Genomic DNA, 14,986 nt, shown 5'->3' on the forward strand with positions numbered 1-14,986 from the left:
CATTAGGAAAGAAAAGCCGAGAAAGCACTGCATGACTACCAGGCAAAGAGGTTCCAGAACCAGAGTTATCTTGCTGTTGATAGAGAAGCTGCTTGGATTCACTGAGGAATTGTATCCTACCATTGACTGAGTACTGTCTGAACCAACTTAGGGGCTGTATTTTGCATGGGGACCATGTGTGCCCTTACAGAGATCAGTTTTATATTGTGGATGTTGTTGCCGATGGGGACAGCTCCCCCTGGCTGAGTTGCTCCTTGTGCACTTTAGAACCTAAGCACACTGATGAGTGAGCGGAGAAGGGGGAGAAGGCCTGCTTTTCTCAGAGCATTCTTTGAGAGCAAATACTGCCTTCCCCAGAACCACCTCCAGCCATCTTTTCTGTAGAGCAGGAGTCAAGGACAAGGTGGGGTCATGGAAAGGCAGGAACAAGTTCCAATCTTTTTCAACTTCCCACTTTAGTCCTATTTCTGAGAAAGAAAATGACCAGACTAAATTTTATACTTTAACTGTAGAAAGAACAGCATTCAAAATAAAAGACAAAAAAATTCACCTGGACATTATAGATTAATTGAGTTGCTTCAAAATCTACGTTGTCAATCCCATCCTCCTTGCTTAGGAAAGGGTTGTCTTTTTTTTAGGTCAGTGAGGCAGGATTTAATTTGGGCATGTCTCAAGTCAATCTTTTACAATATATAAAATGTGTAGATTACGCTGAGGGAGGGAAGAGAGATGCCAGGACATAGGACCATCTCCAAGGAACCAGGAAACAGAAGCTAAAAACCAGGACCCTCCTCAAGGGTCAACAGAGGGAGATAGCCTTCCTCCAGAGCTGGCACCCTGGACTTGGACTTCTAGCTTCCTAAAAATGTGTAAAAAGAAATTTGTTAAAGTCACCCATTTATGGCATTTTTGTTATAGCAGCACTAGATACCTTAGACATTGGGGAAGTCAGATAATGACAACAGTTACAAGATTTACAACTACAATGTGAACCTCTGCTCTAAAGTCCTATCCATTCCTTAAGGGACTGTTTATTGGGAACAGACTGTCCTGGATTCTGAGGACTGCTATATGTTAGCAGACAGACAGTAAACTCAAATAGGTTTAAAGAGTAATAGTTAGCATGAGGTATTATGGCTTTACCAAGAAGCAAGCACTAGGGAGGGAAGTCAGGGATGGTCTGCCTGGGAAGATGACAGCTGAACGGAAGCCCGGATAAAGTGCGCAGCCATGTGAAGGTTTAGGGATGAGCATTCCAAGCAGAGGGAACATAAATTAAACCTTCCTCACTAGCGACTCAGCAGTTCTAGTTACTTTAAATAACTGAGAGCTATAATATGTTTACTGGAATTTACCCCTAAGTATTATGTGAGCTCCTATAAATAACTAGGTACCCTTGAATACATTTCTTAAGCTCAAGGAACTGAAGAGCAAATTCAAACCTCGAGTTGCTACAATCAAGAATGCTTTAGGCAAAATGTTAAATGATCCAGGAGGTATCAAAAGAAGATGGAAGGAATATACTGAGTCATTGTACCGAAAGGAACTGGCAGATAAAGAAGTTAATAGCATTTAAGCCAGAGCCTATGGTGATGAAGGCAGAAGTTAAAGCTGCTTCGAAGGAAAAAACAAAAAATAAGGGCCCCGGAATAGATGGTATACCAATTGACATATTTCAACTAACAGATGCTGCCATGGATGTGCTCACCAAGTTGTGCCAAGAAATCTGGAGAACAACCACTTGGCCAACTGACTGGAAGAGGTCTATATTTGTTCCCATACCAAAGAAGGGCGACCCAACTGAGTGTGGAAACTACAGAACAATATCATCGATTTCACAAGCAAGCACGATTCTACTGAAGATTATCCAAAAACGACTGGAACAGTACATCAGCAGAGAACTGCCAGAAGTCCAGGCTGGGTTTAGAACGGGTCGTGGTACTAGGGATATTGTAGCTGATGTTAGATGGATCTTAGCTGAAAGCAGAGAATACCAGAAGAATGTCTATCTGTGTTTCATTGATTATGCAAAGCATTTGACTGTGTGGGTCATAACAAACTGTGGCTGACTCTGAGAAGAATGGGAATCCCAGAACATTTAATTGTGCTAATGTGAAACCTATACTTGGACCAAGAGGCAGTCATCAGAACAGAGCAGGGCAACACTGCATGGTTTAAAATTGGGAAGGGTGTACGTCAGGGATGCGTCCTATCTCCATACCTTTTCAACCTGTATGCAGAGCAGATTATCTGAGAGGCTGGGCTCTATGAGGAGAAGCATGGCGTTAGGATTGGTGGACGATCTATCAACAATCTGTGTTATGCAGATGACAACCTTGCTCGCTGAAACTGAGGAGGACCTCTTGTACTTACTGCATAAGGGTCAAGGACTGTAGCCTTCAATATGGATTGAGGCTCAATGTCAAGAAGACAAAAATTCTCACCACTGGACCAATCGGTAGCATCAGGATGGATGGTGAAGAGATTGAGATTGTTCACAGCTTCAGTTTGCTCAGCTCCACGGTCAACACTCTTGGCACCAGTAGCCAGGAAATCAAAAAATGTATTGCGATGGGAAAGTCTGCGGTTAGGGACCTCTCCAAAGTACTCAAGAGCAACGGTATCTCTCTGGAGACTAAGGTGTGCCTGATACAGGCCATGGTTTTTGCAATCACTTGTTATGCATCAGAGAGTTGGACAATGACTAGGGAGGAAAGAAGGAGAATTGACGCCTTTGAGCTGTGGTGCTGGAGAAGAGTATTGAATATACCATGGACTGCCAAGAAAAACAGATTCATCCTAGAGAGGGTTAAACCAGGCTGCTCCTTGGAGGCAAGGATTCTGGGGCTTCGTCTGACATACTTTGGACATGTTGTAAGGAGAGACAGGTCTTTACAGAGGGACATCATGCTGGGTAGAGTAGAGGGACAACGCAGGAGGGGAAGACCCTCTATGAGGTGGATTGATTCAGTGACTGGGGTAATCGGGATGGGTGTGTTAGAGGCAATGAGATTGGCACAGGATAGAGCACGGTTTAGGGCTGTTGTACATAGGTTCGCTATGAGTCGCAAACCACTTGACGGCACATAACAACAACAACCATCCTTGAATACTATAGATTCATAAGCCATGCTTTCTTCCAGAAGAAGACACCCAAAAGGATCCTGACATCTGCTTTGTCAAAGCCTCACCAGTAGCATTTTATAATGAGTCCTTACTATCATTAACCCACCAACAAAGCTGACCTCTAGCATGTGGCTAACTTCAGGTTCACTGCCACATCTTGCTGGGTTGGTGTGGTAACTTGACACACTGAGAACAGCCCTGGCTTCTGTTGCTATTATCAACAAAGGGTGCAAAGCTCTGAACTCCAGGTTCTCCTTCATCTCCTTACATCAAGTTTCTCTATTCCACGAGAGGATTAAAATAATTGCTCTCAATAATTCTATCTTAAGAGCTTAACAGGGTGTGTTGCAAGCACAAGCTGGAGCTAATCTCAGCAGGTTAGTCCCAAGTGATGTATCTCAGTTGGTTTCCTAACAGCCTCCAGGCTGTGTACAGAGCTGGTGACAAGTATATGTACAGGGAATGGCCCAGCCACACGCTCTAAACCAGCTCACCTCCGACACAGTGCTCGGCCAATGGCTCAAAGAGGTCGAAGGTCGAAGTGGCTCCATCTGCCATGATGATGAACTTCCGTTGCCCGTAGGGGTGTGGCGACCTCACCCGTCCCATCTTCCCATACAAGGCTGTCTGAATGTGTCCACTTTTCCCCCAGATCAACGGTGGAATGTATCTAAGAGAGGGAAATGAGAGAGAGGGGTTACTTTTCTCCATAGTCCTTAATGTGGCTTGGAAAAAACCTTTGAGAAGAAATTTTTAACGTACTTGTTCTTTTGTCCCTGACAAACTCTGTATACTAAATATGGGGACATTATGGGTTGGAAAGGACTTGACAGTACATAACAATGAAAAGTATATATAAATATATGTGGAATAATTTTTTTAACCTTCAAATATATTACGATTCTCCTTATTAATTAATGCATTAGATAAGCTTTAGAAATCAACCAGGACGTATTTATACAGGGAAGATTTCAAAATGTAGAGCGTCAAGTAATTCAACTTGGGTTATTTACATAATAGAGATTTTAAAAAGAAAGCAATTATACATTTTGAACACATGCAACTTGACAGGGCTAGCCTCATTATCAAATGAGCTGATGTATATAAAATAGCTGGTGCAGCACGCATGCTCAGGGAGGCCACAGCTGCAATGGCTACTCCATTATCCAGACTTACTGCCCGCCGGCAGTGACCCCCCCAAGAAGGGCTGTAAACCATGAGAAGAGCCCTGGAGTGCCTTGGGGGTGGAGGGCCCCATCTTCCACCACAGAAAACATGCTCAAAGGGGCAGGGTCCTGCAAGTATTTGCTGGATTATATTGAATTAAATGTCTGGTAAATTAAACTAATGGAGGCTAAATGGCTGTTAGTCCAAGTGAGGCCTAATGCCTCCGTAACAACGTTGTTTGGGAAAGCACAATGACTCTTGTCTTTGGTACCTAAAACTCAAACTTGCATCCACCAAGTGGATTCTGACTCAGAGTGCCCTGCAGGAGATGGCAGAACTGCCCTCTAGGCTTCCACAGCTCTACCGCTTTAGGCAAGCAGGCTGCTTCCGCTTTCTTCAATGGAGCAGCTGATGGGCTTGAACTGTCAACCTTCTGATTAGCAGGGAATGGCTTACTTACAGCACTACCAGGGCTCTTGGGGAATGCAAAAAATCACATGCTGATTAATTACTGTGAGAACAATGTGCTCTAAGTTATAATTACCCACTGCTGATAGTTCACTAGCACAGGGCAAGACAGTCCCATTGGCCGAAGCTGTCATTATTGGCATCTCTGCAGTGGTTTTGGGCCAACCTGGATGGCTGGCCAGGACAGGACATGTGTCCTGTGGTAATTAGAGCCACATCATCTCAAACAGGCCATGGTAAACAGTTCTTCGCCACTGTTTTAGGCTGTAGTGGTGTTTTATTAAGCGTTTACCTTAAACAATTTGCCATTCATGCTTGCCTATTAGTTCTCTCAAAACTAGATGATCCCAGTCCTTCCTAAGTCAGATTTACTTTTCTCTGGGTTGCCTTTGTTCAGTTTATAATTAAACAAATTAAGCTACGATCTAAGTAAGCTGATTCCCAAATGAGTCTCCTCTTAGGAGGGGATGAGACAGAAAGAGAAAAGTATTTTAAGATCTTAAGGACCCGAAGGCATTGCCAACAAAAATCCCATGGATGTGACTACAGCGCAGACGTCAGGGCGTTTGGAAAGCAGATGAAGGCACTTAGGAGAGATCAGTGGATGATGACAGTAACAGAAGGCAGGCCTATGACATAAAAATACTATACAAAATACAGACAGAATTTATGAAGTGTTTCAGGCTACCCAATTGGACAATGAGTTGGGCATGCCGGGGGGGGCGGGGGCGGGGGGGGGAGGATGATCCCAGAACCCACACTCCTGACAACTTCTGAGGAAGGTTAGGGGACAACTTTGTTAGGCCACAAAACCCCAGAAATATGCACCAATAGCCCACGCACAGCAGGCCATAGAGGCTGGTGCAGGGCTGGGCAATGTTTACTTCAGGACCGACCTGACTGCACCTCACAATGGATGCCTCACAACAAGGGGTCAGAAGAATAAATTGATCTCATTATGACCAACTTGTGATCTTGTTCAGACTACAGAATCATCTTGGACAATGTGGCTTAATACATTTTCTCTCTTGGCTGTTCACAGGTTCCCAGACGCCAGGATGGTTCAAGGGCATGTCATCCTCTCTGAATCACAGCAACAGCCTCCAGACGGCCTCCTGCCTGCTCCCCGCTTCCCCTTCTTGCTCTCATGGACTCACTAGGGGCGGCAGGATAATTTAATCACACAGGCCTGGCTATGTCATGGCTCTAACTTGGCCAACGAGGCCCGTTACACTCTTTCTCAGGAGAAAAGGGGTCTACTTACCTCTTTTTCCCTAAGTTCAAGGATCCTGAAATGCTCACAACTCCACCTCAAACAGACTGTGTGTCAGAGACCTTGGTAACTGCTTTCCTAGCCCCCTCTGGGGAAATGATCTCCAGCTACCTTGATGTGGGCATGTGGTCTCGCAAGTCATAAACAGCTGTGGATTCAATATAAGCATGCACTCCACACCGTGGGGTGTATGAAAACAGCAACAAAGGAGCAGTAGCCTGACTGTGTTAACGTAGGATGTGAAGTTGTCTGGACTGAGAAATTGTATACAGTAAACTAAGTATCCAGCTGCATCCAGCCTAGTCCATTGCTCACCAGTTTCTACAAAAATTTGGCCTGCATACCTACAGTCACGACAGTCATTCCCCGACAGGTGTGAGTTTCTGGAGGACCTTGCAGCAAATCACCAAACCCAAAGATTATAGAGGAATTGGGGAACTGAGCCATGGACGAAGTTATTAATGTTAGAAATTAGTGGATTTACACAGCAGGTTAAGCAGTTGGGACTACACTGACCTGAGACTTCTCATAAATAGTCTGCTATTAATGTTACAGAACAAATAATAAAAACACAGACACACCCTTTTTCTGAACTATGAATGTTCCCTCAGCCCATTTCCTCTGTCTGGAATGTTCTCTCATTTCACACCCAGTTTTATTCCTGATCAGCTACTAGTTGAACTTGTGGTCTCATTTCCAGTTTGGTTGCTGGCCCTGTTCTGGGCACCATGTAGTTTATCTGGAAGTGCAGCTCCTTCTGCACACCAGCCAGCTAACATCCAGAGCCTGGTTAATTTAAAGGGTCAAGCTGAGCTCTCCTTTGCCCGGTCCACAGCCAGGGCCCATTTGCCTGTGTCCCTCCCCTGGGCACATGTCACAACCAAAGCATTTAGAGAGCACCTGCTGAAATGACTCATGCTAAAACGAAAAAGACAAATCTACGCATTTATTAAAAATAATTTTAATGAACATTTACAGAGATTTTGGATTTCCATTCATTCATTGTTGCACTTTTCTCCCTGCCCAGCCCTCCCCAGGCTCTCCCCCTCCAGTTCGCTCCTCTCTTTGAAAAGTAAAATTCTTTGATATACAATTCCCCCCTGCACCCCTCCCACCGCCCCACGTACACTCCACTATGCAACCTTAATTGTGGACTCCTGTGATAACCACAAGACCCTACCATACATTGCTTTTAAATTATTCACTCCCTCATCTGTTTCAGTGCAGTAGACACAATTTATCCAGTTTTTCTCAGTCTTAGCACAACCCTGATATCAGTCCCATTTTACAGCAGTGGCACCATGCAGTATTTTTCCTTTTGCAACTGAGATATTTCACTCAGCATAATGTCCTCCAGGGTCACCCATTTTGAATAATATTGCATGAATTCCTTGTTTTTCAATGCAGCGTAGTATTTCATTGTGTGAATATACCACAGCGTCTCTATCCATTCGTTTGTTGATGGGCACCTGGGTTGTTTCCAACTCCTCGCTATTGTGAACAAAGCTGCAATAAACATGGGTGTGCATATATCTGCTTGGATGTCAGTTATGGTCTCTTTGGAATATATTCCCAGTAGTGGAACTGCTGGGTCAAATAGTATCTCTATTTGCAACTTTTTGAGAAAGCGCCATACTGCTTTCCAGAGTGGGTTGCACCATTTTACACTCCCACCAGCAGTGAATATGAGTTCCAGTTTCTCTACAATCTCGCCAGCATTTGTTGCTTGCTGTTCTGTTAAATTTTGCTATTCTGACTGGAGTGAGAGGATATCTCATAGTTGTTTTGATAAATCTAGGCATTTTAAAAAATGTTGTGAGCTGCTACTCAGTGGATTCTGGTCCATGGTGATCCCATGTGTGTTGAATAAAATGTTACATGACGCTCTTAAAACTGACTTTTTGGAAGCTGACTGACAGGTCTTACTTCTTGCTTCTACGGTGTCTCTGAGTGGGTTTGAACTGTCAACCTTTTCGTTAGTATCCCAGTGCTTATGAATGTGATGACTATAGCATGATTGGCATTTGGCTACTATCTTTCCACAGACACTATATTTAATCTAAGCACATTCTCCATGGGAAGAATTTGCACACATGTGTGTAGTAACTGCCTTAGGATCACGTGTGGTTTTCTCAGTTCAGTGCCAACTGTACACAGTTAAGTTAAAGAGCACCAATTTCCCTCCTACCACTAATACACAGAAGTATTCAATTTTCATCAACTATTAGCATCAATCTTTTACATTTCGGCCATTCTGATTGAGGGGTGGGGCTGTCACACAGGCAACGGGCATCTCTTGAATACATATTTCTTTCTGATGGCTGATCTAACCTGTGGTTTAAAAAAAAGTTTCTTGTTTGAATTTGTAATTCTTCGCTTCATATGTTAACTAGCCAACTGTATTTTTCTTTGGTGAATTAGTAGCATCTGCCCACATGCTTTATTCATTTTTCTATCGTTGTTCAACTTTATCCTATTTACTTGACAGCATTTTCTTTTTATAATTCTACTTAATCCATTATCTAGTACAAGCTGCACATGGTTTGCCCTGTTGGCTATATACTTCATCTCTCACATATATTTTATACATTGTGAGTGAAGGGGTTTTATTTAAACAAACATTTTTGTATTTTCACACTATGTTTTTAAAAGAGTTATTCTGGCAGTCAACTTAAAAAATATTTTCTTTTTATGACTCCTATAGCTTGTTTTTTTTTTTAAAAAGTACTACTTTCAAATCCTACTTTGTAAAACAATGTGAAGTAAAGATCTAATTAGACTGTTCCCTCTAACAGTTTAGCTAACTCTTCTTATTCCATTTTACCTCTTTTCCCTACTGATTTCAACTGTTCTCTTTATGATAAAGCAAATTCCTAGTTATATATTTATATCAGTTGCTGTCTCTTCAGTCCTGGCTCCCGTATCTATCTGCCCATCCTAGTTCAGTAGGATACTGCTATGCACTACAGCTTTACAGAATATCTTGAGAGGAAATAATTTAGGTCTTTTCATGAATTTTTTCAAAATTTTCTTAGAGGATTCCTGAGTATTTTATTTCCTGGACAAATTGTGGAATAAACCTGTTTATTTCCATCACAATTTTAGGATTTTTGATGGAAGCATATAATGGACATATTTACAATATTTACTGGTTCCATCCCAAACCACAGATTTAGCTCTCAAGTTATTGATGCCCTATAATAAAACATTATAGCCTTCTTAGTATTTTATAGAAAGTTTTTACTACATTAATTTGAATGCATGCATGCGCGTGTGTGTGTGTGTGTGTGTGTGTGTGTGTGTGTGTGCGCGCGCGCGCGCGCGTGCGCGCGGGCATGTGTGCCGGGGAAGGGAGAGATAGAACAGAGACAGAGAGCCAGGCCTGGTGGTGCAGTAGCTAAGTGCCAGGCTGTGGTCTGAACTGACCAGCTGCTCCATGGAGAAAGTCAGCTGCCCTGGAAACCCTATACTGTGGCTGTGCTCTGCCCTATGTCTGCTAGAAGTTGGGCAGCAACGGGTATTGGGTTTCTTGGCGGGGGCGGGGTGTGTGTGTACATATTCTTTAAAATGAAGCATTTGGGTATATTTTGCTCCTGACTAACCTCCTAAAATGGGAGCTTGCACCACAAATCCAAAGGTGGCGACTCTCTGGCAGTTAAAATCCACCAGAGGCTGCTTGGGAGAAAGATGGGCAGTCCCTTGCCAAGTGATTCACAGCCTCCAAAAACCTGCTGAAGGGTCAGTGATGAGTCAGCTGTGGCTTGATGGCAATGAGTTTGTGGGTGGAGGGTTGTGATAACTTCTAAAAGCAGAGATGATGTCTTAAATGCCTTTAATAGCTTACATAATGATCTATCCAATCTTGTGCTGTGGCCAGTGGTTAAGAAATGCTTTTTAAGTAAGAAACAAGCTAAAGCAAAAGAAGATATTGAGGTTAGCCTGTCCTTCTCTTCTGACCCCATCTATAATCAACATGTGGCTTTATGGAGAGAACTGTCCAGCAAGAGAGACCTCAAAGAAAAACAGGGACATTTTCCCACCAAAATTGCCCAATCAGAAAGACATCAAGGAAAAATTTGGACATTCTCACTTTCACACACACTCTGCCTTTGAGTGGGCACAGAGTTAACATCAATTACCAAGGACACACATTTCCCCTCATATCCATCTTTCTGAAAAGCAAATCAGAGTACACACAAGAGGTTGGCTGTTTTCTATAAAGGTGACATCTGGAAATGAGGCTTTTGGGATTCCAAACCACTGTTCTCTACTAATTTATATAGTCAAGTAGCCCATTTTGTACTTTGCTCCCATCAGGCTGGCTTGAGGCCGTTTCCTCACTCCTCTCTCACTTCTTCGGTAATCCCAAGACTTAAAGAAATAGTGGTTGTCTGTACTATCAGTTTTTACTCTTTTTCACAAGAGCTCTTACTGGCAGGAAGAAGAAATGAAAAAGAAAAACGGGTAACAGTTTAAACTGCCCAAACCAAATCCACCAGCACCAAGGTGAGGCTAAATTAGAGTGAGCCTCCACCGAGTTTCTCAGGCCCTTTGTCTTCACAGAAGGAGATGGCCCATTGGGCTCCCTCAGAGTGACTGCTGGATTTGAACTACTGACCTTTTATTTAGCAGGCCCACACATTAAGGACTATGCCACCAAAGCTCTTTTTTTAAAAAAAAGTGCCAGAAAGAGTCAGTTTTCACAGAAACACTTCTATAAACTAAATTTGATATACAAGACTGGTTTGGGTAGAAATAATAACTACAAGGAAACTTGCTATAGCAAAGCTCTTGTTAGCAGTACACCATATTAACCAAAACTTTGACCATGGATTCTAAGCTCTGTGGAAAAAATTTAAAAAGAAAACATATCTTAAAACAAAAAAGCTAACTCTATTGTATAAGAAATTAATCATGGAATCAAATTGTCCCAGACTATATTTGTTCCAGAAAATATTTTGTCAAGGAAAATTCATTCATATTAGTATAACTCTGATGAAAACTCTGATCAGTCTCCAATGTCTGATCTATGGACAATTTTACACCCTTTCAAAACTTGAATTATTTTCTGCTTTGAATTTTTTGTTGAAACCATGTGTTTTCAGTGAGAAGGTATTTTGAATTAAATTTTAAAAAATAAAAACCATTTTTAGGCAATATGAATTTATATACAATTATGATGTAGCATATATTATTTCCTGAGGGGTCTCGGGTATTTGGGTTCATGAGATGGAACCCGTTTCCTCAGATTCATGCAGTTACACAGGCCCCTGCCAGATGACAGCATGTACTAAAGGCAGGATATAGGTTTCACACTATACACACAGGTGGCAAATGTAGGTGGGCACTATATGTTCCACAGGTCAGAAAATAGTTAATATGATACGAATTTGCTCCCACCTTAAGAGAGAGTTTTAAACTTGTTCATTCCAGTTCGACCCTGTACTGAAAATTTGCTTTTTCATCCCAGATATGCTGAATTAGAAGCTACAGTTTAACAAGATCCCCAGGTGATTCTTATACCTCTCCAGGTAATTCTTATGTATAAGGAGTGGTAGATAGGCTGATAAAATTAAATAATGGCTGTTAGTGGCGACTGTTGTCATGTGCCATCAACAAACTCACAGCTAGCCCTCCAGCAGGTTTTCAGAGGAGGAGGTTAATGGCCAGATTTTAGCTTTAAAAATGTATCAAATTCATGTATGTGTATATTAGGATGTTGCTTTTTTTGAGGCTATCATCAGCCAGGGGCTTTTCAACAATTTGGAGAGCTGGGTAGTTATTTCTGAAATAGACCTGCTTAATGTAAACTCTGGGAACCATTGTAGCATAGTCAGAAGACAGCTGTGCTGCTAACCCAAAGGGTGAGTCTCCAGTGGTTCGAATCCACCAGCTGGAATCCTCAGGAGACAGATGGCCAGTCTTCTCTTGTGATTTACAGCCTCAGCTAGCTGATGAAGTGCCACCAAGAGTTGAAATCAACTCAACAGCATGGAGTATGAGTTTTGAATTAGGGCTTCCAACTGGCAATAAACAGGAGGAAGGGCAAGTGCTCAGATCCACGTTCACGGCTTCAGGGAGGGCAGCAATGCAAAAGTCAAGGTCAAGGGGAACCATTTGGACATGGTCCTGTATCTCAGTTTAATATCTGCTCTTTTTTCCTTACGATCACTCTGCCTTTTAATATTGTGGAGTCACCTCTCATCACAGTTTGGGTCAAAAGTTGAAATGTGAACTGGGGCTGTAGCCATACTTCTTGCTTGGCAAGTGGAACTGAGGAGCCTCCAGGATTGGGAGCCACCTGGGACTTTAGCTTAGGGTGACATGACATTAGTGGCTTGAGGTTAGAAACTGTGCTGTGAAACAAAAAAATGCACATGCGTACAGTGCTTTAAAAGGGAAGCTGCAGCAAGCCAGACACTTCTTCCATCCCTCTCTCAGGAGTGGAGGCAGGGACGTGCTGGCAGTGCCATGGGGGACACGGGCTCCCAGCCCACAGCCTTGGGGCTCATGCTCTCCACATGGGGAGCCAGGATGAAAGGCCAGCAGAGGGGAACAGGGCAAGCTTTCCTCTTTCTCAATGTATAGAGTTTAATTTACATACGTTAAATGTGTGTATGATACAACTCTCTTGTACACGTGAAAAAAATTATCAGGGTAAGAGTTAAATACTGTGTTGTTAAGACAAAAATAGTAAGAATTAATTTTCAATTCCACTCCCCCACATCTAAAATCAAAGGCATTGGCAAAAGAAGGCACTCCCAGCACGGAGTAGGCTGTCTTCAGGATCTCACCAAGCACCCAGAGGTACCTGGATATTTAGCTGAAACTCTTCTCCATTTGCAAAAGGTCACCTGGCAAAAATGCATCTTCAAGGTGTGTGACAATAGCACAGTAGCTCTTTCAAGTGTGAATCCAAGAAAAGCATTTCAGAGCTCGGCACATGACAGTCCATCTAACGGGCGGCCCTCATGTTGATTCCAACGCAGGGCGACCCCATGTGTCAGGGTGACCTGTGCTCCATCGGGTTTCAAAAGCTGTGAGGCAATGAGCTTTCAGAAGTGAATCTTTAGACCTTTCTTTGGAAGCAGCACTGGGTAGCTCTGAACCACCAACTCCTCCACTAGCAGCCAATTATCTTGTCTCAAGAGGTATCTAGTGATGCTACAGTGGAGGGCTTTAAAAAACAGATTTATTATCTTCCAACTTAGGCGCTAAAAGTCCAAATTCAGGAGAAGTGTACTCAAGTATCCCATGGACTGTCACAAGGACAAATATGTCTGTCTTGGAGTACATACAAGCATGATGCTCCTCTTTAGAGGATGATGAAGTTTCATCTCATATCGTTTGGACATGCTGTTAGGAGGGGCCGGGCCTTGAACAAGGACATCCTTTTTGGAAGGGGGAAGGCTGGCAAAAGAGGAAGACCCTCAACAAGATGGACTGACACAGTGAAGGTAACAATGGGCTCAACTATCAGAGACGATGGTGGAGGATGGGGTAGGGATCGGTTCCGTTGTCCATTGGTCTGTACTTGAATTAAAGGAACAATAACAACAAACCCTAGGGGACATCTCTCTCTTTCAGTTCTGGAAGACGGTCCAGCCCTTGTTCCCTTCAGCATCTGCAGGGATTCCCTGGAGGTCTCCATGTGTCTTGATCTACCCTGATGTTGAGGAGCTTCACAGTGCAAGCACCCAAGGTCACAAGAACACACTCCACTCCTAGCCATTATTTCTTGCTGGTATTGAGGTGCCCCCCCTCTCTTGGTTAGCCTTCCTCTCCTTTCATCTCATGAGACAAGAGGAGTTCTAGGGCACACACCGAGGGCAACTTCCCTTAGATTGAACGGGGCTGTGGGGAGATTATGGAGTACTGCACTCAGCCTTATGCCTTTCACAACTCTTTGGCTTATCCGACCATGGAGGATCACACTACACAGTGTCCACATTATGATATTACATATATGCATTTCAGGGGGACACAACTCAGGCCATGACACCGAGTGCTTAATTGTTAGTGCCACTCAGGGACAATCCAACTCTACAAGCCCTATCCTTTCCCCCCTGATGCAGACTGCTCTACTCTTTGAACACAGATCTGCCATGTCAGTCACACTCTGTCCTCAGTTTCACCTCTTACTGAAGGAGACACTTCAGTAACTGGGGCAAGAAGCAGAGAAGCAACAGCATCCTGAAAAGCCCTCCCAAGAAAGAGCTCTCTTCAGTCCACTGCCCAGCTCTCCCTCTCCCTTTTTCTCTTAAAAGCTAATGCTCAAGAGGTTAGTACTATCCTTCCCTGGCTGTGTGCTGGGACCAAAATCCAGCTAAGGCTCAAGTCAGGGGCTGGAGCTATTGAGAGGAGAAACAGTGTCAGGTGTGTGTTTGGTTTCCAGAGATCATGACAGGCCCTTTTCACTGCCCAAAGCATACTGTGAGATACAAAAAGCAATAGACCTTTGTTCTCACTTCTTTGAGGCAGAACCACACCTGAAGCTAATGACCGATCCGATCAGGAAGTACCATGTGGTGGTGACCCAGTGTTGACTGGCCTCCAGAGGAATGACATATGGATTGTGTAGAAGCCAATGAGAGTCTGGAACCTAAGGTTCAGACGTGCTTCCTGGTTAGTATGAACATTTGCTCTTGTGAGGGTAGCATATCCCCCTGAAATGTGGGAGCTCTGTTCAGGGACACCCTCCACACCCCAGATCTCACCCTGGGCATCTTCCTTTGTATCCTTTTTGGTTGCAATAGACAGGCAGTCTTAACTATATTTATACATATACTCTGTGAGATTCTGTGGGATATTCCAACAAATTTTCAAACTCAAGGGTGCAGTAAGAACCAGCAGGGGCTGACACCAGCCTACTTGGCATTTCTGAAGGGCAATGAGCATGACATAGCTCTGGGTAGTTAGATTTAGAGGGAGCTGTGCTGTAATCCCAAAGGC

The 14,986-nt window shown here is 43.4% G+C and overlaps 1 protein-coding gene across 1 annotated transcript in view; it reads right to left on the reverse strand.

Annotated features, from left to right (window-relative positions):
- The window catches only part of ABHD2 (abhydrolase domain containing 2), a 97,112-nt gene that overhangs the window by 44,406 nt on the left and 37,720 nt on the right, over positions 1-14,986 (reverse strand). The window contains exon 2 of the mRNA XM_006885174.1: positions 3,621-3,796. Coding sequence (XP_006885236.1) covers positions 3,621-3,796 — 176 coding nt within the window. The remainder of the gene's footprint in view (positions 1-3,620; positions 3,797-14,986) is intronic.

Source organism: Elephantulus edwardii, unplaced genomic scaffold (genome assembly GCF_000299155.1).
Source record: "Elephantulus edwardii isolate Elephantulus edwardi_28Jun2011 unplaced genomic scaffold, EleEdw1.0 scaffold00041, whole genome shotgun sequence".
Classification (NCBI taxonomy): Eukaryota; Metazoa; Chordata; class Mammalia; order Macroscelidea; family Macroscelididae; genus Elephantulus; species Elephantulus edwardii.